This window comes from Erythrolamprus reginae, chromosome 1, assembly GCF_031021105.1.
Source record: "Erythrolamprus reginae isolate rEryReg1 chromosome 1, rEryReg1.hap1, whole genome shotgun sequence".
Taxonomy (NCBI): Eukaryota; Metazoa; Chordata; class Lepidosauria; order Squamata; family Dipsadidae; genus Erythrolamprus; species Erythrolamprus reginae.
This window is the reverse complement of record NC_091950.1, coordinates 154,003,529-154,028,995: the sequence shown is the minus strand read 5'-3', so window position 1 is coordinate 154,028,995 and position 25,467 is coordinate 154,003,529. Positions and strand designations below refer to the sequence as shown.

Below are 25,467 nucleotides of genomic sequence, written 5' to 3'. Positions count from 1 at the left end.
AAAATGAATTTTCAGCATTTTAAAAAATTGAAAAATAAAAGGTATGTTTTTCATAATTAGGATGATTTATTTATTCCTATTATCAGATATCCTACTACTGTATTATCCAACTTATTTTGATTGGTCATTATTAGCTGTGCTTCTTGGCTTGATGGATCAAAACTCTTCTTTCTAAATTCTGGAGATTGGGCTATTAATATTATTGTGGTTGGCTCTGGACCAGCTCCTGCCCCAAGGATTGTGGAAGTGGATGCAGGCCTATGACATCAACATGTCATAGGCCTGTTTTATTGCCGACAGAGTCAGGTAGTGCAGTTTCCTCGGACGAAGAAGAAGGTGGGGGTGACTTGGAAGAAGGGGGCTTGGCACACAGTCCAGGAAACCAATCTCCATTATCTTCGGTCAATTCTGATGAAGGAGTATTAGACCCACGCATGCGCAGAATTATGCATAGAAGAGACCAATTGAGGAAATATTACAGGAGATAAGAGAGGCCACCTGTGTTTGGGTGGGGCTCCAGTAATTAGAGCTGGTGATATAAATAGCAGCGTGCTGGCTTGGCCGTTGTGGAAGATTATCTGATCATTGTTTCTTCAGGACCGTGCCTTGCTGTTTCCAGACTTTGTTGAATTTTCACAATTTGAAACCAAAGCAGAGCAAAGTGTGTGTGTCTCACTTCGTGGAAGAAGGAGGGCTGTGACGTTTCTTCACAGCTGCTAGCTAAGTACTTAAGGACTAATTAAGGGGATTGTACAGCCTACAAGGTTGTTTTGGGACCAGTGCTCTTTGCAATACAAAAAGGGTGCTTTGTTTCTTTTGAATTTTGTGATAAAGAACTTTGTTTTTGAATTTTCAAGTGTGTGTGTGTGTCTGAAATTTTTACCCTTGAATTTTCGGGAGACTCATACCATAGAGCCCGGCAGAACAAATATGAAATTAATTTTTCTTGCTCTGACATGTAATGAATCTTATGTTCTACAAGACTGAGTATATTGATATGAAAAGGCAGCCTTTTCATAAAGCAATTACCATATTCTCTGTGTTACCTGGTCAGTTTGTTTGGCTCTTAGCCAGTACCTAATTATGATGAAACGAACAGTCCCATGGCATGTTTTCATCAGATGATACAAATCAATTACAGGTTTGGATTATATTTTTCAAATTCCCAGTTCACATTATCCTTGTGATATCACAAATAATAACCAATTCAAAGAGGAATCCATTGAAATACCTCAATTTACTTTGTTCCAATATTCTTTGTCATTTAAAAGAATGTTCCCACCAAAGATTTCACTTCATTTTATTGCAATAATAGCATTTTAGACTTATATACTGTTTCACAGTGCTTTACAGCCCTCTCTAAGTGGTTTACAGAGAGTAAGCATATTGCTCCCAACAATCTGGGTCCTCATTTTACTGATCTTGGAAGGATGGAAGGCTGAGTCAACGTTGAACGTACTGAGATTCGATCTGCCAAACGTCTGGCAGCCATTGATCAGCAGAAGTAGCTTGCAGTACTGCACTCTAACCACTGTACCACCAAGGCTCTTGTTGCCTCTAACCACAGAACCACAGAACCATCAAGGTTCAATGAAGATCATGTTGTGAATTAAATCTCTTACTGGAACTTCCTTTCCAATCAAAATAACAATTGTCATTTTCCATTTATCAATAATTCCCTCATTTTGTTTAATCCCTTTATCAAGGAAATTCCCAAGCATCCTATAAATTTCCCATACATTGCTCATATTTTGTTACATCTGATGTTCTTGTTAGAATGAAGCATCCACTCTGATGAGAGGTTATTCTCACAGAAAATATATTATTTCTATCGATTTATAAGATTTCAGTTGATGTTGGGCAAAAAGCCTTCAATCCTTCCATAATGCCCTGTTCTTTGGAAGAAATGTGTCCCACCCTGTATTGTAAATTACTAGGTATTTGATTTTGGTGAATAAACAGCTGTGGAATTGTTGAGAACAAAACAACTGGGCTCCCCGCAACTCTGCAAGAATGCATTTAGCTCTGAATTGGAGGCGATATTATTAAAAAATGGTTTGAACATTCTTAGAGTGTTTCCAGTGTCATCAATTTATAGCTAAATGCCCTGGAAATTATTTAGTTTGAAAATAAATGTTCGACTTGAACCAGCTGGCGTTCAAGCTTTTAGAAACCAGTGGCCTTGAGAAATTTATTGTTGGAGTGGAAGTGGAAGAAAAGTAGTACAAGGCAAAGAAGGGTTTTTTTCTTGTCTTAGTCCCATTCATGTACAAATCATGCATCACAAGTTTTTAGAGTGATACGTCTGAGATTACAAAGAGAATTACAGTGCTGTATCTCATACTAACAATGAATCCTGTTAAAGATCTAAATTCTGCAGGACTGGTGTATTGAAACAAAAGCAGGTTTTTCACTTATCAGTTATCACATTCAGTGTGTTATCTGACCATGTAAGACATTCAACCAAACATTCTGGGTGGGACCAAAAATTTGAGACATGTCAGGATTACATTGCCTGTTGTAGGAGCTCAGTTTTTATTGAAGGAATCAGTTATTTGGCAGTGGTTGGTCTTTCTTTTTTCTTTTTAAAATAGAAATAGCCTGCCTGTTGTAGTTGAACCACAGGTTAAATACAATGCAAATTATTTAGACTGCAGTAGAGCCTGTAAGAGTTGGTTCCTTTCTGGAAACCTTCTAGATATGTGAACTGTCTACTCAATTTAGTTCACTCATGTACAATTTTATTTCTGGCCAACTTTAATATTCTGTCTTCAGCAGTATAGGATGAGAGACTTTCATAAAATCCCACTTCATGACCAAAAATTGTCTCAATGGCCAGCATGAACCCAAAACCTTATAGCATGTATTTCTTCACTAGTATTTTTGTGAGAATATATGTTCTGGTATACTATGCTATCTTCTAGCAAAGATCAAGCTTTCAGTAAGAGAGAAATGGTTTGTTTTCTACCCTGACATTATGAATAAAATTGCCAAGTTGTTATTAGCAGCTATTGCCATAAGATACCATAAGATGGTTTAAGGTAGGGGGATCCTCATGGTTGTGTTCGACCTTGGGGGGCTGAGGAAGCCATGGCCAGCCTGACATCTCTTGTGTCACCACCTATGGCAGCCCAAGCGCTTTGGCAGCAAAATCGGGCTCCCAAGCTCCATTTTCACTGGCAGAGGTTGCAAGAGGCTTTTGCAGCTGAAAACGGAGCTTGGGAGCTCACTTTCACTGACAGAGGCACCATGGGCTGGTTCTTTGCTGTTTTCAGGGTGGCTCTACAGGCCAGATCTAAGCACTCTGTGGGCTAGATCTGGCCTCTGGGCCTTGAGTTTGACCACCCCTGGCTTAAGGTATCAAACCCTAGAACAGACTTGGGCATTTTACAGTCCCTTGGCCACAGCCAGCCATTTGATTATACTTGTCCAGTCTATGTGGGCAGAAGCAGAAATTAAAAATCAAATGTAAATAAGTGTATACCATGCATGCTATACAACTTCAATTGCTTTATTTTTTTCAAATTTACATATGTGGATGCATGCGTGTCTATACATCTTCACATTGATTCAGACAGTGAAAGGCTATCAATTTTTTTACTACCACATTGTGGGTGTGGCTTATGCAGTATGCCCTGCATTTTCTTTCAATATCTTTCAGTGCAAATTGGGTGCTCTGGGGTGGAGCTCCATTTTCGCTACCCCACTTCATTTCCCCCCCCTCCATGCAGGCAGTAGCCCACCCCTGGATTCAGCCCTCAACAACATTCCCAGACATGCCCTGTAATTACATCACAAATAATTCGTTTTATTCATTTATCTACATGCTGTTTTTATTTTATCTATTTTGTTTTGTTCTATTTTATTTTGTTCTATTTTGTTTACTTTTTATATGTGCAAATGTGAACTGGAGGGCAAGTTACAGAATTTTGATTAAATGTTGGCTGATTTGTATGCCCCTAATATATATTAAGTTATGAATCCTAAAGATCCTTTTCATTTTTTATCTTTTCGTTGTGATGATGCCAAATCTTATGAAGCAGCTGAACATGAAAAGTGTTTGAATGTCATCTGTTTTATTTTCCCTCTTTTGTTCTTATTACTTTCCAGGGGAATGTGACATTTTCCTGTTCAGAACCGCCAATCACTCCCATCACTTTTGAGAGCTCCAATAGCAGTTACTTACTATTACCTGGCACTCCTCAGATTGATGGCTTATCTGTCAGCTTCCAGTTTAGAACATGGAATAAGGATGGACTCCTTCTGTCTACTGAATTGTCAGAGAATTCTGGCTTGCTCTTGTTGTATCTCCACTATGGCAGAGTGATCCTCAACATCCAAAAAGGAACAGAGAGATACGTGGGCATCAGTGCAGGTATCAATATTTACTAGATGCACATTTCTTCTCACTTTTATTCTTGCTGTTAAATAAGGATCCTGGTCTATAACACAGTGTTGAGATCCTTTGTTTTAAGGGGGGAAGCCAATCCTCAAGTTGTCATTTTCTCAAGTGCTTTCTACATGGGGCTACCTTTGAAAAGTGTTCAGAAACTTCAGATTGTGCAGAATGCAGCTGCGAGAGCAATCATGGGCTTCCCCAGATATGCCGATGTCACACCAACACTCTGCAGTCTGCATTGGTTGCCAATTGGTTTCTTGTCACAATTCAAAGTGTTGGTTATGACCTATAAAGCCTTTCATGGCATCGGACCAGAATACCTCTGGGATCGCCTTCTGCCACATGAATCCCAGCGACTGATTAGGTCGGACAGAGTCAGCCTTCTCCGGGTCCTGTCGATGGAACAATGTCGTCTGGTGGGACCCAGGGGAAGAGCCTTCTCTGTGGAGGCCCTGACCCTCTGGAGTCAACTCCCCCCAGAGATTAGGATTTCCCCCACCCTTCTTGCCTTTCGCAAACTCTTTAAAACCCACCTTTGCCATCAGGCATGGGGAAATTGATTCCCCTGGGCCGTTCTGTTTTTATGTATGGTTTGTCCTGGATGTATGACTGTTTTTTATATTAAGGGTTTTAACTGTTTTTTAATCGTTGGATTTGTACTTTGTTTTGCTTTTGTGAGCCGCTCCGAGTCTCCGGAGAGGGGCAGCATACAAATTTAATAAATAAATAAATAAATTTCTTAATCCAAACATAATGTCAAATATTATAAAACTCTAATTTCCAGTGATGATAAAAACAGAGCTTCTGTATTGCTGGAGAGACGGAGTAACGACACGGACACCAGAGCTGGATTTAAAATTGGGTCATTTTTATTAACATAAATTTGCATAATTTATTCAAATACTTTGCATAAATTAGCATAAACAACTATGACCCGGAACTGGACCTGCAGGGTCAAACAAATACTTCCGGGGCGGAAATGACGTTATGCCAGTAAACATTCCTGGGCAACTCATGGGCGTATCTCGATGCAAGGTCCAGGTGAGGGCCAGGCCGTCACCTGTGACCTTTACTGCCATGCTGTGCATGAGGGGGGTCCCACCGGCTAACCCGAATCGGGGAATTAAAGGTGCAGGACCCAAAGACAGGTTCCCCCCAGCTGCTCAGGCAGAAACTCCCTCCATGAGCTTGCAGAGAACCTGTCAATCATCCCCAAAGATGCCCAAGGGAGAACGCGCGGTTGCTAAACCACCCAATTTTCCGCCCCTAACCTGCCACAGGAGCGGGGGTCAGATCTCTATCTTGGCCCCCCAACTCCCCCCTCTAGCTGCGCCAGCTCACGCAGAGACCGCTGCAGGTCCTGTAAGAAGATGGCGTTCCCCTGGTCAGACAGGTGAACGCCATCATCACGGTAGAGCCATGGCTGGTCTATTGATATAAGGGGATGAGGTATTACTACTCCACCCAACTCTCTAACTGTTTTACCCATAGCCCTATTCACCCGTCGCCTAGCCCGGTGAATGGCCCTAAGGGAAGAGGCATCCCTCCACACAATCCTAGGTAATATGTCTGACCACACCACTTGCGTGGTGGGCCAGACCTCACGAAGCCTTCGCAGGTCTTCGCGTGCCTGGATGAGCAGCGCCAGGCCTCCCAGTATGCACAGGTCATTGCCACCTAAGTGCAATACCAGCCACCTGGGTGCGGCCACAGGATGCTGCCCACCCAGACCCCTTTGGGCGCGACTCCAGGAGCCGCCCCCCATATTGCCGGGCGCAGCCACAGAATGCTGACCGCCCAGCAACGCCGGTAGGAGACCCTCCCACCGCATACCTCTCCGGCCCATCCAGGCAACGTTGACCCACCGCCCCAGGGACAGGTGGGTCCCGATGGCGCTCCTGGCTGCCGCGCGGCCGGCCCAGAAAATCATGCTGTGGCCACACAGCAGCGCCGTCGGTTTCGTGTTAGCCTGGGGACCTGCAAGAGGACACAGAACACAGAGAGGTTACCTAGCCTAAGCCCTGCCTGGGATCCTCAGCGGGCCTAACATAACCCAAATATGCCGCTGACCGCCAGCGGCCGATCTCCCGAATCCGATGGGCCGGGAAACCAGAAAGTGCCGCGCTAGTGGCGGCGCCGATACGGAACGAATGCGTTCCATAGCCGGCGGGATCCATGCCCACCTGGGCCATCGCCCTAGATACTAAAGCCCAGAATTGGAAACGGGTCAGAGGGGTACCATCACAATGCCTAAACAGGTACCCCTGACCTGACCCCCTCATACCACAATAAAGCTGTAGGGCGGCCACCGGACACACCGACTGGTCGGAGGCCGCACTAAGATTCAAGGTAACCCCTCTGCGCAGCTGATCCGTTTTAGACCTCCTCACTACAAGGGACACCCCCCCTTGTCTAAAGGCCAGATCAGCGAACTGGAAGGCCCGGAGCGAAGTGTCAGCCTGAGACGAAGCCATGGCCTCGCTGACCCGAAGGGCCCCAAAAAACATGACACAAGCCGCTGCTCTAAAAAGACGGGCCTCGTACAATGAGGAACACAGACTGCCAAAAACCACGTTGATCAAAGACAGCTGCTCCACCGTCAGAGCCTGACGAGTGTCACCTGGGGCCCCCGCTTGCTCCCTAAGCCAGCCCTCCAGCATCTTCCGGATGCGAAAGTCACCCGAAAGATCAGCAAACCCCCCCGCCTTGGACAGAAAGGCGAGGCCGGCTAACCGGGACCGGATCGTCCTAACTGACAGGCCACGCTGCCTGAGTTGGACGCAAAACTCGGCCAAATGTTCTACAGGGACAGGCCAACTAAGCTGGTAACCCCTGCCCTGCCTAAACTCCCCAAACTCCTTACCTGCACGCTGGTATGCCCTGAGGGTGCCGGGCGCTACAGACAAGGAGATTGCCCGGGATGCCTCGCCTCTCCACCTCTCTGGATCCCTCCCAGACTCCAGAGGTGGCTGGGGAACGCTTCTGGCAATTCTCGGGCCCACGGGGCCAGGGTCCGAAACCTGGACAACTGACCACGGGACAAGGCATCAGCAACCCCGTTATCCAACCCGGGGACATGCTTAGCCAAAAACAATGCGTTTAGAGACAAGGACCTGTGCACAAAATGGCGGACAAGCCGCATGACCCTGTCGCTCTTCGAGCACAGGGCATTCACCACATGGACAACCGCTAGGTTGTCACACCAGAAGTGCACGGTCTTGTCCCTAAACTGCTCCCCCCAAAGCTCTAAGGCCACTATTAAGGGGAAGAGCTCCAAGAACGTTAGGTCCTTAACCAACGAAGAGGCACTCCATTCCGGAGGCCATGCCGACCAGCACCACTGGTCACCTAACACTACCCCGAAACCACAAGTCCCCGCGGCGTCAGAGCAGAGCTGCAACTCAGCTTCCAACAGAAGCTCGTGCCTCCAGAAAGACAACCCGTTAAATCTATCCACAAAATCCCGCCACACGCCGAGGTCAGCCCTGACCCCAGCGCAAAGGCGGGTACGATGATGGGGCAAACGGAGCCCCTTCATCGTATCATACAACCTCCTGGAAAAAGCCCTCCCAGGAACAACTACCCGACAGGCAAAATTAAGAATGCCTGCCAATTCCTGGAGCTGCCGTAGGGTCACCTTCCGGCAGCCCAGGACCTCATCAAGCTTCCGCTTAATCTTAACCAACTTCTCCAGGGGCAATCTAGAAGATTGCTCCTCCGAGTCCAATTCAATACCCAGGAAGGTAATCCTGGTAGCGGGGCCTTCGGTCTTCTCAGAGGCTAAAGGCACCCCTAATTGAGCACAAAGGGCTTCGAAGTCCCGCATCAAAGCAAAACATTGCTCCGAATGCGCAGGCCCCGCCAACAGGAAATCATCAAGGTAGTGAACGACCGTACCCAGACCACTTTGCCTCCTGAGCGCCCACTCCAGGAAGGTGCTAAAACTCTCAAAAAGAGAGCACGAGACAGAGCACCCCATGGGCAAAGCTCTGTCCACGTAATAGCCCCCCTCGAAATGGAAGCCCAACAGCTCAAAGTCGTCTGGGTGTATGGGGAGGAGCCGGAATGCCGACTTAATGTCGCATTTACCCATAAGGGCTCCCACCCCACACTTCCTAACCATGGTCACGGCTGCATCAAAGGACGCATACCGGACCGAACACAACTCATCAGGAATGAAATCATTCACTGACTCCCCTTTTGGAAAAGACAAATGGTGAATCAACCTAAATTCACCACTCGCCTTTTTGGGGACCACACCTAAGGGAGACACCCGAAGATTCGGGAAGGGCGGCTCCGAGAAGGGCCCAAGGACCCTGCCCTCGGCAACCTCCTTCCCAATCTTCTCCCTAACAATGTCTTCATGACCAACAACCGACCTAAGGTTGTCAGACATGAAGGCTTTCCTAACACCCTGATAAGGGATCCTAAATCCCTCTGAAAAACCTAGCAAGAGAGCGGCCGCTCTCGAGCGAGGGTGGTAGTCGCCCAACCAACCCTCAAGCACCACTAAATTAATTGGGCTGGGCCCCTTTTCCCCCAGCAGCTGGGGGAGGCTTTGGGGGACCCGAGCCTTTCTTTTCAATCCCCTTCTTGGGGCGGGGGCACACGGCTGCGGAATGGTTTCCCCCACAACTTCCGCAGGCGTGTCGAAACCGGAAAATGGGGCGAAAACACGCCCCCTTCGCCGCAAATTCGTGACACACGAGAGTGGCCCCTTTACCGACTACCCCCGCCACGGCCTTGCGGGCGTAGCCGGCTCTTCCTCCATAAAGTGACCGCTATCGGTCCTATCACAGCCCTCCTTCCCCGACATATGTGTGGCCTGGAACCACAGGTCCGGAACCACCATATCCCAGGGCAAGTAGGGGTCATGGGCAATACGCATACGGAAGCCCTTGTCGTAATGCCTCCATATGGTGCCCCCATATTCGAAATGGGCCCTCGCTATAAGGTCGATGTACTTCAGCAAGGCAGCGGCCCTCCCCGGCTGCCTCTGAATGACCACCGACGCAAAGGTCAGAAAGGCATACAGCCACGAGCTGAAGCATTTCGTGACCTTTGTCTTTTTCACCTTCTCCCCAGGGACAACCTCCTTGTCCTGTTTAGGGACCTCCCTGTTCAAGATGGAGAACAAATCAACGTACTCCCCCCGCCAGATTGCCTCCTTAACTGACGGGTGCAGATGGTACCCTAAAGGTGTGGCGGGCAACCCGCAAGGGATGGCCCCAGGCTTGATGCTGGCGAACGGGTCCCACACCGTGGTGGCCCCCGAGCCCAGCACCCCAAGCCCCGGTGGATACATGAATGGGACCGGTGGCATAATGGCCGGTGGAGGAAGAATCCAACCCCCCACCCCCGCCCCAGGTGGGACAGGTACCCCCAGCGCCCCCACTGGCGGAGCTGGCGGGGACCAGACCTGACCACAGGTGCCTGCAGCACCCCCGGGACCCTGGATGGGCAGGAGGGGAGATGTGCCTGCATGTGGTGCAACCTCACCTGCCCCGTAAGGGGTAGAAGCCGTCCATGGTGGGCCCATCCTGGTTGGGCCCTGGAACGATGACCATTGCCCAGGCTGGGCCATCTGTCCAGAATGGCCTGTCTGCCCGGTGCTGCCCGCCTGTCCGGTGCCCGCCATCGGTACTTCGTGGGCCACTTGCCCAGCTGGGGCCGACTCCTCTTCGGGGTCTGCGCCCCATGCTGCGGTGGCAGCCGAGGAAAGCCCCTCCGGGCCTGCCCCCGACCGCCACCTCTCCAACTCGTCGAGCCGCTCCAGGACCCTGGCCCAGGAGAGAGAAGGGGACACCTCGGGTTGAGGGACTGTGGGCATAAACCCAACCCCCCCCCCCCACCGGGATCCCCTCCGGGGGACCCTCTGCCGCCGCCCGAGCCCGGGCAGACGGCCTGGCAGCCCTCCTAGGCCGCACCACAGGTTGGGCCGGGAGGGCCTTAGCTGGCCGCTTTTTAGGGGCCATACCACTAAAATCTATTTTTTACACAAGAAGGAATAGGGCGGGACCAAGCCCTCCCCCAACGGGCCCTGCACCACCTGCACAAGGCCTGCCCTAAGAGCAGGCCTCAGTAGTGTAAACCCACCCAGGAAGCCAATCCCCCCTTTCAGTGGGCGACAAGGCCCAACACCAGGCCTTTATCCCAGGCCTACAATCCCCCCAGCGACCCCCGCGGGCCCGCGAGGCCACCAGAAGGCAGCACCTCCCTCCCTACTACAAAGGACAATGAGGCTCCAAACCGGAGCGGAGCCCAGCCGATGCTGGCTCCGCTATGCTGAGAAAAGGCTTTCCGCCCCACCACAGGCCTCAAAATGGCGCCTCGCACGAGGTCGCCACACAAAATGGCCGCCGGAGCAGAACGATCGAACGTCTGCTCAGTAGCTCGGTACCGGGCGAAAAGGAAGAGCCTCGGGCCTGCTCGCCCTTATATAGGGCGAGCAAGCCCCGCCCGGACCAATCAGGGCCATGGCCAATCAGGCCCTGATCTCCCGAGCGAAGTCTCGCATCGCGAGACTTCGCCCGGGATCCAAAATGGCGGCCGCCATGAGGGACCGTGTCTCCCGGTCCCTCCAGCAAAGCCTGCCTGCCGGGTAAGTCCGGCGCTGCCCTTTCTTTGGCCAGACACTCCCTTTCCTGCTTAGCAATTGTCTCCTTTCTAATGGAAAGGATTATTTAAATCCAATAAATAAATAAATGTACACTGAGAGTTTATGCACTGAAGACAAATTCCTTGTGTGTTCAATCATACTTGGCCAATATAGAATTCCCTTCCCTTCAATTCTATTTTTCTTTTCTTGCCAACCAGTGGCAACCTCAATGAAACATAAATGGCCTGCCAGCAAAGGTTGTGAATGCCCCAACTCTTGATATATTCAAGAGGAGATTTGACTGCCATCTGGCTGTAGAGGTGTAAGGTTTCTTGCAAGGGGTTGGATTTGTCCCTTTCAGCTCAAATACATAAATAAAATATTTAGCTAAGACACCTTGCACAAAACTATTCCATTCCATTCCATTTTATCCTCCACTCTATTCCATTCCACTCCATTCCATTCCATTTTTTTCAATAATTTTCTGTTTGTAGTTGATATTATAACAAATCTTTGGTTTGACATTATTCTGGGATACCAAGATGACATTTCAAAAGACATCTGGCTGCAAACCCTCATTATATGCTTGGTACTCAATTGTTGAATTCTTAAAGAAAAGGCTATCATTCTATTGAAGAAGCATGAGCATACACATACACAAGAGCAAGAGAATCCTGTGACATTTTAAATACATATCCCTTTATAGAACAGGCTTTTCATAAAAGAGCTCAGCTGTCTTGAATAAATTTTTACAGTATTTTTTTTCTTTACTCCAACTACTTGGCTAGAATTACAAATAGTGCTAAGTTGTTGTTATTACTATTGTTGTTATTCTTGTTGTTGTTATAGTTATTGTTATTGTTGTTGCTGTTGTTATTGTTATTGTTATTAATTTCTAAATCCCTGTTTTCATCAGGGTTAGGAGAGACACAAGAGCAAATACATAGACAAGCTATAAATTATGGCTAGAATAGAAATCTCATCCAAACTATGAGGTGAGACTGAGGAGCAGACTAATCAAAAACAATAGATCAATTTCAGAATTTAGGAGCCCTTTGTTCAAGCAAAGTTGGGAAGGAATAATCATCCTTCTTCCTGATCCAGAGGATCCAATAGTCCATCAAGGGCCTGGGAGTAGTAAATTGCCTGAAACAGATTGTAAAATGCTTCATTAAGTAATTCATCATATGAACGCATTAATATAAATTAAATGAATTATAAGATCATAGATGTGGGGTTGGAAATTACCTTGGAGATCATCTAATCCAATCTCCTACTCAGTGCTGAATTGAATATAATAGCATATTCAACTAATGGCCACTCAGCCTTTGATGGGCATTAGTAAAGGACATTCCACACTTCTTAAAGCTTTTTTTTTCAACTATTGAGCACCTCTTGCAGTTAGAATATTTTTTTTCCTAATTACCAGCTAAAATCAATGTCCTTGTAATTTGAACCCATTCTTGCCTCCACTGCCCCTGCCTCCTCCTTCAGAGGTGGGTTCCTCCCAGTTTGGACTGGTTCGTTCAAACTGATAGTGACCAGCTGGTGATGTTGATGTCGATGGTTCGTTCAGTGCCGGTCTATAAGTCCCGCAATGTTTTTTTGGGAGATCTGGGGGGAGACCTTTTTAAAGATTTTTCCAGGTTTCCTTTCTTCTACATATGTGCAAAAGCCATGTTTCTGGCACTGTGCATGCGGTCAACATTTTGTTTTGGGGTTTGGGTGTTTAAAAAAAAAAATTCTTTTTTTAAAAAAATTTTTCTGGGTTTTTTTTCTTCTGCACATGCACAGAAGCCAAGTTTCCAGCACTGTGCATGTGGTCACCATCTTGTTTTTGACTTTTTTGGGGGGGGGGTTGGATTTTTTGCCACTGTACATATGTGCACCCACAAGGCACAGCCACACGGTGCGGGAAGAAGCGAACCAGCAGCAAGGTATATTAGAACCCACCCCTGCCTCCCATCACCTGGAAGAACTTCACAATTCTACATTCTACACTATTCTTGAGACACTTGAAGACTGCTCAGTTTTTTGTTCTCTGAGCTAAACAACAGCTTCAAATGTATTTCCTTAAGAGGAGAAGAAGACTATACCATTTCAGAAAGTCCAGTATTTTCTTAAAAACCTTATTCAGCTTATGATACTAAGACATCCAGATTCTTCTCTCAAGGCCCCCCCCCCATCTATACTAATGCCTTTGATTTTTCTCACCCAAATAAAGATATCTGTGCTTGTCTTTGCTAAAATTACTACAAGTTTGAACATAATACCTCCTCAGCAAACACTCTCTGAAGCGCATTGTGTAGGCTTCTCCAAGAGCTCCATAGTGACTTTATTGCTGACTATCCAGCAGCACTTTAAACTCACAAAAATGCCTCTCAATTTAGTTCCTAAAATGCTTCCTGGGAAATAAGCTTAATTAGAAACAATGAGATTCCCATGGAAATGTCCAGGAATATTATTTCATGGCCAACACGATGCAGCTGAGAATTAAATCAGATGGCTTCTTGAGAACAGATGCTATGAAGGTTCATGATAATCACAATTTCAGGCAAAATACACCCACTCGGAATCTTTAACATTTTTATGTGATCTACATAATGGGTCACTTCCATGTAAAATCAGAGTTCATTCAGCAACGAGAATGCTCGTAATCAGATGAACAATACACACCCAATTATCTTACAGAAAAGATGTCTGTTCAGGATAGGTCTTATTTACAAATTTAAAAACATGGAAAATCATCATCCACATTAAATATCCACAACAAGAGTTTTTTTGATTGATAGTGAACCTATGGCACGTGTGGCACCAGTGGCATGTGGAGCCATATCTGAGAGCATGCGAGGCATTGCCCTGTGTCAGCTCCAGCACATATGCATCCTGGTGAGAATGAAAAACAGCCCATGTGCTGGCCAGCTGATCTTCGGCCTTCTTTTGGGGAGTTTACGCTTTCCCCTAGGTTCAGGAAAGTCTCCTGAAGCCTGGGGGTGGCAAAAAATGACCCAAAGGGCCAACTGGAAGCTTACTCATGTATGTTACCCCAGACTCCTTTTTGCTGTCAGATGTCTTTAGGAACTTCTTCGGTTTTGGACAGTTGCAGCCAGGTCTGCAGCCCATTTCTTCTGCAGCGGGCATGGCCTCGGCAGCTAATAACAGAGCTCCAGATCGATCCGGAGCTGTGTTATCAGCTACAGAAGCCTTCAGGAAAGCCTTGCCTGCTGCAGAAGAAATGGGCCAAGGTATGTGAGGCCTGGTTGCAACTATCCGAAAGTAGGTAGTAGGGCAGCTCCACTTCTGTTTTGTTTCCAAACTTCTGGTTGGCCTGTTGGGCCATTTTACGCTGTCGCCAGGCTTCAGGAGGCTTTCCTGAATCCTGGTGAGAATGAAAAACAGCCCAATGGGCCTACCAAAAGTCTGGAGGGTTTAGTGAGGCTTGTGCATATGCCTAGGGGTCAGGAGGGGTGCAGGCAGTGCATGGGCTGTGTACATGCATGGGGGAGGTCATTGCATTATGGGTGTGGACACATAGGCACATGCTATCATGCACATGCATACCCTTTTGTTACCCAAGCCAAAAAAGGTTTACCATCACTGGCTTATACCCTCTTGATTGTGGTGATTAGGCAAGTTACCATATGTAGCAACTTCATGAGTGCCTGGGGTCTTTTGGCCTGCTGTGTTTATGCTAAACATTCCACTATTGGTTATTGAGTCTAGGGAGATGGGCGGCATAAAAATCGAATAAATAAATAAATAAATAAATTGCCCAGTGAATGGTTTTGTTGCTTCCTAGAAGGATCAGAATGATGCACAGACATTGTTTCTTCCTTCTGGTCCTGATGTGAATGGTTGATCAGGTTTATACTTCTTTGTTTCTTAGGCAACAATCTATATGATGGTCTGTGGCACTCGATTAACATCAATGCCAGAAGACATCGCATCACCTTAACTCTTGATAATGATGTAGCTTCGGCTGTTCATGCTACCACCGTTTCACAGATTTATTCAGGGCACAGCTATTATTTTGGAGGTGAGTTGGCATCCCTTGTAATTGCAATACATTATTACATTTACTTTCCTTGTTTTGTTTTTTAAAGATCACATTTTAAGATTATTTTTGTTAGTAAGAAATTATATTGCTTCCCGAAAGATTAAGGGGGAAAAAAATATTTCTCTCTCTGTCTGACTACCTGTCTATCTATCTGTTTATCTATCTTGTTTCTACACTATTAAACTTTGAGTGGCTTCACAAGTTAAAAACAGAATATATATTTTTAAACAAAATACAAAACAAAGCCTACTATATAACTACCTTATTGAGGGAAGCTACCAAAACATAACTCCATTGCACCCACCGCTAAAAGGGGAGGCCCCATCTCCACTCATTTGTATGTGTGTTTGTGTGTCCATCATGGCTGCCAGCCAATAAGATAGTAACCTGGCTGGCTGCCGCACTCCAGAGATATAGAGACTCAGTCAGAACTTTTTAGAAGCAAAGAGTCCTTTTTACCTATAAAGACAACAAATGTAATGCAATCAAGGCTTGGAATGGGTTGAGATCATGAATCCAATAAACAAACAGCAAATCCAAGGGGAAAGACAAGAAACACAGTGAAGTGGAATCACTCCCTGGCACAACAGCACGATAAGGTAAACACAACAGAGCTGAAGTTTGAAAGGTTGTCCTCAGCTTCTTGTCAACAGGAGCAGGATCAATAAATCACCCATGCTGAGCACCTTCCAATACATGTTATTCCTCAGAGTCTGCTTCTTGGCTAATGTCTATGGTCTGTGTAGCTCAATCCTCTATATTCAGATCCTTAAGGCCTGCTTAAGCTTGGGGCTAGATGGATAAGCCTTGGCATCTGAGAAGTTTCATTGGGTGCAGGCAGGAGTCGAGGGACTTGCTGGATCTGTCTCAGATAGAGTGGAGTCTCCAGGGTTGGGATTTAAATATTCTAACAAGTGGTTATCTGCTCAGTTCCTGGGTGGGCGTGGCCATGGGCACATGGCCTACCCAGCCTCCTGCACCATGGTGGAGGTTGTTTTCTCCTTCCACAGACTCTGGAGGCTTTCCTCGAGCTTCTGGGAGGGTGAAAAGGGCTTCCCCTGAGCTCCAGAGGCCCTCTGGAGGCTGGAAATGGACCTGTTTTGAGACTTCTGGTACTTCTGATAGGCCTGTTTTTCACCCTCTCAGAGCCTCCATGTGGACCCTGCATCTTTCCTCACATCCAAAACAGATCCCATGGAGACTCCTGGGAGGTGTAGAGTAGGGTGGCAGGGATCAGCCAGTCCTTGCAACTACCGGTTCGTTGAACAAGTTTTAAAATCAGCATCCAGTTCGCCTGAACGAGTCCAAACCAGCTGAATCCTACCCCTGATCATATTATAGGAGTATTATCTCTAGAAGGTCATCATCCAAAAAGAGTCCAGCAGCAGAGCCTTAAGGTTGTATCCATTTACTTTTAGGCTTAAAGTCACAATTAAGTCTTCAAAGATCATTGGTAGGCAAGCAAGCTGGGGGCCATGTGGTTCTCTGGGTTGGGGGATGCTATTCTTAAAGCTGTGTGCTACCACACAAAAGGCCTGCCTTCTGGGTCTCATTGGGTTTACTCCAAATCCCATCTCTTTAACTGATGGGATCAGGAGTGAATAGGGTGGGTAGAGAGACTATAGAAGAGAGGAAATCCTTTAAGTATGCAGATCCTATTTCATGTTATTTATCCTATTTCAGGCTATTACTTACAAATATTGGGGGGCTTCAAGTGTTAAAAATAGTAGAAATATAAAGAGAACCCAAAATATGTCAATAAAACCAAAAACACACCCCATGAAAATGTGTTAATGTTGTATAAAATTGCAATAGTTAAAATGAAATTTGTGGCCCCATCTCTCCTAGAGATCTCCAAGTTTCATCAGTTTTATAATGAGAAATTGTGTTAAAGCTTGAATGAAAGTATATTTAATTTTGTATTTTCAAGTCCGTACATAGTTCTCATATATTATTGTGTGTTGTGAAACTTAATTATGAGTCAAAATTTGTTTAAAATGTGGTCGCTAATTTTTTAAAAAAAAATAGGGAAACCTTAGGGAAAATTTATGCATTCTTGAAGGTAATGTTCAAAGCACATTGTATTAAGGAAATTGTTTATATAAATTTACATTACACAAAACTATGAAGAAAAACTCATGCCTGGGGAAATGTGCACCAAATGCTTACAAATCAGGACAAGATGCTTACAGAAAGCTCTTCTGATCTGAAGAAATAAATTTGATAAGGTCATAAAACTGAAGAAATGTGAGAGAAAAATGGGCAGGGCAGGGCAGGGCAGGGCAGGGCAGGGCAGGGCAGGGCAGGGCAGGGCAGGGCAGGGCAGGGCAGGGCAGGGCATGGAAGGGAAGGGAAGGGATGTCCTTGGCTAAGAAAAAAATGAAGGTGGTGCCCATCCCTGCCCTTCCCTTTCCGTCTACTATTTTTTCTTGGCTGAGAAAAAGTGAGGTTGTGCCCCTTAGCCAATTTCATTTCAAGAGCTTTATGGGGACAGTCTTTGAAAGTCCCTTTGGACTTATAGATTTTAAACATCAATAAGAAATAACTTTTTATCTAAGTCTTCCTTCTTCAAAAAGATTCTGATAAGGTTTTCACTGGTATTTTCCAGTCATCCCTTTTCCCTGAAAGACTTTATGAAGACACCTTGTTCTTTTAAAAGCATGTACCATTCAATGTTGTCTTTATTGATTAGCAGCCACAAAGCTTGCTCAATCAAGAATCAAAGATTTTGCATGCATTAAGCTACGTACAACAGATGTTGCATGCCTCAAGATATACATGTATCAGTTGTGGAGGTCTGAGCTGGGAGATGTCAGCCTTCAAGGTACACCAGAATACCCGGCCGGTGACTTACTCCCCGGCCCGGATTTGCTGCAGGGCCAGGGAGACATGGCCCTCGGTGCAGCCGCCATCTTGAAGGCCGGGATCTCGCGAGATTTCGCGAGATCCTGGCCATTTTGGGCTCCATCGGCCATTGCCGATGATGTCATCAGGGGCGGAGCCTGCCAGCCCTAGAAAAGGGGCTGCGCAGGCTTTGGGCCTCCTTTTCGCCCCAACGATGACAAGCAGCGAACACCCACCCGCCCTCCCTATCTTCTAGTGTGCCACTGTGGGTCGTCCTTAGGGGGCCGAATAGGTCTCGGTATTTTCTGCGACTGTTTTTTCGTCTATTCCACACTGTGGTGACAGATAGGCGGTTAGGGGGTGCTTCGCCCCTTGTTTAGGTTAATTGGCATACCTTTGGTCATTTGGGTAGGCAGGTAGGGGGCGGAAAACTGGGTGATGTTTAGCAACTGCGTGTTCTCAGTTGGGCATCTTTGGGGATGATTGACAGGTTCTCCAAAGGTCCCGTCTTTGGGTCCCACCCATTTCTATCCCCTTGTAGGAGTTTAGACGGCGAGACCTCCCACATGCAGGTGCATGGCAAAGATCCAGGTGAGGGCGGGGCCCTTCACCTAGATCAGCATGAAGCTACACCCATAAGTTGCCCCGGAAGTTTTTCTGACGTCATTTTCCACCCCGGAAGTAATTGTTCAACCCTGCGGGTCCTTGTTAGGGTTTAGTTAAATTTATACTAATTTAATGAATAAATTATGCAAATTTAATTAATAAAAATTACCCATTTTAAATCCAGCTCTTTGTGTCCGTGTCATTATTCAGCCTCTGCTGCAATAAGAAACCAAAGCCAAGCAGGCTAATATTACTTATATCACAAATTTACATATCAGAATCTTGTAGATCTGAATGTGCTTTTTCCCTCTCTTTATTTTCCTGAGAACTAGAGAGGCTCAAGCTGAAACCCTTTCTCAAATTGCATCTTTAGACTCAGACAGTTTTCATCTGGCCATTGTCTTTGTAGCAGCTTTTCCTGCCCTATACTGGGTAGAGGCCATTCCCTCTAACCCCTATAGAACCAATGACACAAGCAATGGCTAACTCCTGTTTCTTATTTGCCACTTGCATGCATTCTGATCTCTTACGTCCATTCTGATCAACACAACTTACACTTTTCACAGTGACTATTCTTTCACAAAGAAAGAGGCTTACATCCAACTGCTAATGGTCTTTAGGGTGCTGCAGCAGAACAGTGAAGAGTCTTCAAGTGGCACTCTGTAGCAATATAAACTTATTTTCCATTTCTATAGCCTTCTATTCTTCGGCCTGCTTTATTGATTGATAACATAGACACCATCCAGCAAATACCATGGTTCAAGAAACTTCTTTTTGTAGTTTTAAACTTTTATTTCACATTTTGACTAATATGTTAAGGCTCTCAGATCCACATCACAAATGAGTTTTTGTCTAACATTTCTAGGATAAAAACATTAGAATGGTACTTAGGTTTCTGTTCTGTCTGGGTGCCCCCAGACTTCAACACCAACTGGAAAAAGCAGCCAGACACGCTGGTAAAAGCAAAAGCACTTTATAGTTTGAAAAATAAACACAGAGAAAAACCTGTTCTTCCCAACAGGCAGGCTATGAGACTTCACAGCAGAGTCCTGATCGCCAGACAATACAGCAGACTTCTTGCTGGCACACCCACCACTGTAGAGAATAAGACCCACACCTTTTCCCCCCAAGGTTTCAGTATTCAAAGTCACAAACCAGAATTCCAAGACGCCAAAGATCACAGCCAGGTCCCAGGACTCCCAAAGATAATACTCCACAAGCCAGGAAGGGTGGGTCTGCCTTTTCAGCCTTTCCAGAGAGCACCACACCCAAACCCAGCTGTTGCCTCTTTAGTGCTGAAAGTACCTGGCTAATTGTCCCCTTCGTTGTGTTGCTCTTCTCTGCCGGAGATCGATTATTGCTTGTGCATTTTCATCTAAGGAATCCAGGCTGCTTGCTGGGGAGAGCTCCCTCTCGGGGGACTCTGGCTGTCCTCCCTCTCCCTCAGCCTGAGATTCCTCCTCCCCGTCTGCCTGAACCTCCTGTTCCTCATCCTCCCCCTCTGAGCAGGAAGCCGGCAGAGGATCAGCCGTTCCCTGAGGGGCCTCAGACGGAATCACAACAGGTTTCAAATTTTGGAACTCATGTTACAATATTTGTTCAGACATATTTATTATTTCTTATACATTTCTTCAGAAACTCTGTCCATGATCATTGGCTTTTAGATACTGTTTTAAAAAACAATCAGTTGACTTTAGTTAAACCAAAGGACTAGCTTTGGGTTATTTAAATCCGTATATCCTGTTGTGTCCAGAGGACAGTTAGGCCTTGCACCCGCCCCATATTCCTTGGGCAGGAGAATACTGCAAGGTGATTGGTTGGCTCAGCCTGGCAGCCTGGTATATATATAGCTGCCAGGCATGGCCATGTTTTGTCTTGTCTAGTTCTGTAAACCGTTACTTCCTGTTAATAAAGAACCATTACTCACTACAAGATTGCAGTCCTTCATTCCAGCAAGGATCCAACATATCCATTCAGAGGAGTAGAAGTAAGTGGCAAAATAACAGACAAAGCATCCTATTGAATATTGACTTGAAGAAGGATACTTTATAGGGAAGTATACCAACAGTGGGTTGCTCCTAGTTTGGACTGGTTCTTAGAACCCGTAGCACGGGTAGTGGGAGCTTCTGCCCACCCACCCAGTGTGCTTCTGCACGTGTGCAGTAGCATTACACGTGTGTGCACACACCTGAGAACTGATAATAAACAGTTTTAGAAACCACTATTGAACTGTAGATAGAAGCGGGGCAAGGGGCAATGAGCGGCGGCGAGTGGTAGGGCAAGTGGCGGCTAGCAAGTGGTGGTCACTTACCTTATTTTGGCGTATTTCCAGGCCTTTTTGCTTCTGCGCATACACACAAGTGAAAACCCCCAGAAATCTTGAAATTCGGTTTCTGCACATGCAGCGCCGGGAATGGTGGCCCATCCCTGGCTCCAACACACATGTTCGCACTGGCTAGCTGATTTTCGGTATTCCAGAGGGCAGGGGTGGCCATTTTCACCTTCTCCAGGCTTCAGGAAAGCCTCTTGAAAGCCTAGGGAAGGCAAAAAAAATGGGCCTATTGAGAGCCCATTTTTGCCATCCATAGGCTCCAAAGGCTTCAATTAAGTCTGCGTGCATGCGCGGGGGAAGCATGTGGGAGTTGTCTATGCATACATGGGGGGAGGACATTGTATTATGGGTGGGAACACGCATATATAGGATATTGTGGCCACGCACGACCTTTTGGCACCCAAGCAAAATAAGGTTCACCATCATTGCTCTATAGCATTTCAGATAAATGCTATAGGGTTTATAGCTTTGGTGGTGCAGTGGTTAGAGTGCAGTACTGCAAGCTACTTCTGCTGATAACCGTCTGCCAGCAATCTGGCAGATTGAATCTCAGTAGGCTCAGGGTTGACTCAGCCTTCCATCCTTCCAAGGTTGGTAAAATGAGGATTCATATTGTTGGGGGCAATATGTTCACTCTCTGTAAACCGCTTAGAGAGGGCTGTAAAGCACTAGGAAGAGGTATATAAATGCTAATGCTATAATAGTTATCCAATCTCTTTTTTAAGACTTCCAGTGTTAGAGCATTTAAAACTTCTGGAGGCAAGTTGTTCCACTGATTAATTGTTCTGTTAGGAAAAATTTCCTTAGTTCTAGGTTGCTTCTCTTCTTGATTAGTTTCCACCCATTGCTTCTTGTCCTATCCTCGGGTGCTTTGGAGAATAGCTTGACTCTCTCTTCTTATCTCAGCCCCTGAGATATTGGAACACTGCTATCATGTCACCCCAGTCCTTCTTTTCATCAAATTAGATATACCCAATTTTAACAACAGTTCTTTTATGTTTTAGCCTTTAGCCCACTAATCATCTTTGTGGTTCTTCTCTGCACTTTCTACAGTCTCAACATCCTTTTTACATCGTGGTGGCCAAAACTGAATGCAGTATTCCAAGTGTGGCCTTACCAAGGCCTTATAAAGTGGTATTAACACTTTACATGATCTTGATTCTATCTCTCTGTTTATATATCCTAGAACTGTTGGCTTATTTGGCAGCTGTAGCACAGTGCTGGCTTATATGAAAGTTTCTATGATTATAATCAGGAAAAGTGGTGATAGTGCTATCATAATGTATATGATTCACATTGCATTTGGCTCCTTTTAGACCCATAAAATATTTTTGCAGATTCAAAACCCTGTTTCATTCTCAAATGCAATAATCAGTTGTGGGTTTCTGTGTAGTCTGTAAAGCTTGAAATTATGGCTTTGAAAACAGATTGCTTCAATTTCTCAATAAGCATGTAACATTGATCACAGCATTGGCAAGTGCTGAGTGCATTTTTGTTGAGCTTTTTTTAAAGAAAATAATTCCATCGGTGTCTATTTAACCTCATTTTTGGTACTATACTAAAAAAGATAGAAAAAATGTTTAGCACTGTTTAACACTATTTGCTCAGAGGATTGCTTATGCGTGTGAAGTTATTTCTTTTAGAACCTGCTCTCCGGGTGTGTTAGTATTATAGAATTCATTTCAGTCTGATCTTTGCACTGCTGATATTTCAAAGAGTTTACTCTATGCTCCCTGATTATATCCAGGGTGCACAATGCTATTGGATGACATTTTGATTTTCCCTCTACGCGTCTTTCTCTCTCTCTAAGCATAATGATAGGTTTAGTCCAGATGCTGATATAGCTTCAACAAGCTGTCATAAATCTCAGTGTAATTCAAACACCATCTTGGTAAAAAAAGATGGCATGGGATTTCTAAATCTGAACTTGTCATGAAGTTGACACTAGAATTATAGTTATTGTTACTTTAGTGTTGCTCTGGGATAACTTTAAGCAGTTGCTATCTGAGCACCATGGGAGAAGGGGTCCTGCTTGGTCTGCGACCACTTAGTTGAACTTACCAAGTCCTATACTATGTCTCCCAGACTTTAGATCTCAAAATCGGTCTATACTAGTGTCCAGAGGTGGGCTGCTAAGGTGAAACGGTGGCATGTGCTCGCCCTCATGGCTCTGAGTGCTAGCGGAGTCCAGCACAATTCTGCTACTGCACCTAGGCACACCTGCGTGTCTGCACATGATTTCGCTACCTGCCCAGGTGTAGTAGCACAATTGTTCTGGACTCCGCTAGCACTCAGAGCCACAGGGGCGAGCACACACCACCGTTCCACCTTAGAAGCTCACCTCTGCTAGTGTCCCTCTATTTCTTTATCAGTTCTCTCTGTATATGTAAATATACACATCCTTATTTGTACTTTTAGAATAACGGTCATATGTCTTTGGCAGTTGCTGACATTGTGCTATGATGTGATTAGGTGAGCCATTATAGAAATAGGTTGCAGAATTAGGCTGTTTGATCAACAGTAATGAATGGCTACAGTGGGGAAATGGGGAGGGAGAGGAATTGGAAAGAAAAGAGATATAATCTAAATTCATAAGTCCCTTTATGGCTTTCAAGACTGATATTCAATAAGAAGTGACAGCTTTCCCCAGCTATGTGCCATCCACAGATACTGAAACAAACTACTATAGAAGGTGCAAGGTTGGAGCGGATTATGTACTCCAGAAAGAAACTGATAAAGGAAGGACTGGCGAGATAAAGGATAAATAAATGAAATAAGATAAAGGAGATTATCAGGGGACAAGAAAAATAAAGGAAGCAATAAGTTGCTATGATCCCCCAAAGTTTCTGGCATGAGTACAAAACAGCTCCTCCAATAACAGAAACTGCATCAGACTTTAACAGCTGGTTTTCTTCCATCTTTATAACAGTGCCCAAAAGTAAATTGAACCTTTCCGTGTCTATTAGTCGAGTTTTATTTTTGTTAATAATCAGCACATCTATTCTCATTATAAAGTAAAACTAATTATAGTGTGATAATTGCTGTGCTTATGCTGCTTCTATAATTGTAGAGAAAGTAAAATGAGCAAGAGAGTTTTTTTTAATGGGGATTTTTGATAACTTTAGTAAACAAACTGGGTCTTAAGATTAATGTTAAAGATTCTCTCTCTACCCAACTCATCTCACAGGGTTGTTAAGGGGGAAATAGGAGGAGTAAGGAGTACTAGGTATGTTTTCCACCTGGAGTCACTTATTTTAAAACAATTTAAGAAAGGCAGATTGATAAATATAAAATAAAAATAAATAAAATAGACCAAGCTCTCCTTAAGAAACTCTCTTAATAAGGTGTGCATGCCATTTCTATGCATTTCAGCAGTTTATTGGTAAAGACATATTAAATAATCAGAAAATACCTCATTAATTTCTATAGCCTAATAGGGGAAAAAAGTCATGGATTTCTCTGCATAAGATCTTAAAAACATTAGTAGATTGTATGAATGCTTTTAAATAGAAGGGTGAATACTTTGCCTTGATATAATACAACCTTTTAAATTGTGGACAGATATCCTAAGTAGATTGTGTCATGCAGCTGCAATCCATGGGATCCCTCTGAAGACAGCAAAAAACATACTTTTAGTTCTAACTCATACTTTTTTTAATATTAAAAAAGAATAAAGTTTGAACTTGCCCCAATATCTGTCTTCTATCCCCACTATTACCTATTTTCTTTAGAGGATGTTTCAATTTATTTCTATAGAATTTGAAACCTAAATTATCTCGTTGAGCAAGCAATGAAAACACTGAAAATAATTAGACTTTCTTTCTCTGAATCCCCAAGCAAATAAATTATCATTTAAGTATTCTTCATCTCATTGCTTTCTGCTTTCTTTGTCCCACAGGATGCCCTGACAATTTTACCGATTCAAAATGTTTAAATCCCATTATGGCTTTTCAAGGCTGCATGAGACTCATCTTTATTGATAACCAGCCCAAGGACCTCACTTTAGTTCAGCAAGGCTCCCTGGGGAATTACAGTGATTTGCGCATTGATATCTGTGGCATCAAAGACAGGTAATTATTCTCCTTTTCCTTTGTCTTGTTGTTTTCTTTCAGCTAAGTGGTTTGTAAGTGCAGTTTTGCTAGAGCTAGAAATTTTAATATGCTATCATTATTAATATTAGGTTTAACAGAGTTACTACTACAAAACATCACTTCAAAGCAATGATAAATTGTGTGAAATGCATTTTCTCTCTGTGTGTGTATATGTGTGTCTGGCACTTTGTGAAAGATGGAATATGCAAATTAAACCGTGCTGTAGATTTGTGCAATAATTAAATTATGTACCCAAAGCACGTTTGACAGCTTTAAAGTTTAAATAAACAGCAAAGTTATTGTTTGAATGATCTAAATATGCCTTCTTCTCAACTTGTTTTATTTGAATAAATTCTGGGTTTCAAAATGTGTGAACGTTGGATTTTTTTTAAAAAATAGAAGCAGAATAAAGTAATATTGATCTTGCTAGAAATCAAATTATTTTAGAAATCGTCCTGAGGACTGGACTGAAATACAAAAGCCAAAGATTCAGTCTTAATTCACTGTCCTAGCTTTGTTGTTGGTAAAGAAGAATTGTGT

The 25,467-nt window shown here is 44.7% G+C and overlaps 1 protein-coding gene across 1 annotated transcript in view; it reads left to right on the top strand.

Annotated features, from left to right (window-relative positions):
- Positions 1–25,467, top strand: part of CNTNAP5 (contactin associated protein family member 5) — a 485,513-nt gene that overhangs the window by 254,950 nt on the left and 205,096 nt on the right. Inside the window, exons 8-10 of the mRNA XM_070729992.1 lie at positions 4,111–4,375; positions 14,884–15,033; positions 24,735–24,906. Coding sequence (XP_070586093.1) covers positions 4,111–4,375; positions 14,884–15,033; positions 24,735–24,906 — 587 coding nt within the window. The remainder of the gene's footprint in view (positions 1–4,110; positions 4,376–14,883; positions 15,034–24,734; positions 24,907–25,467) is intronic.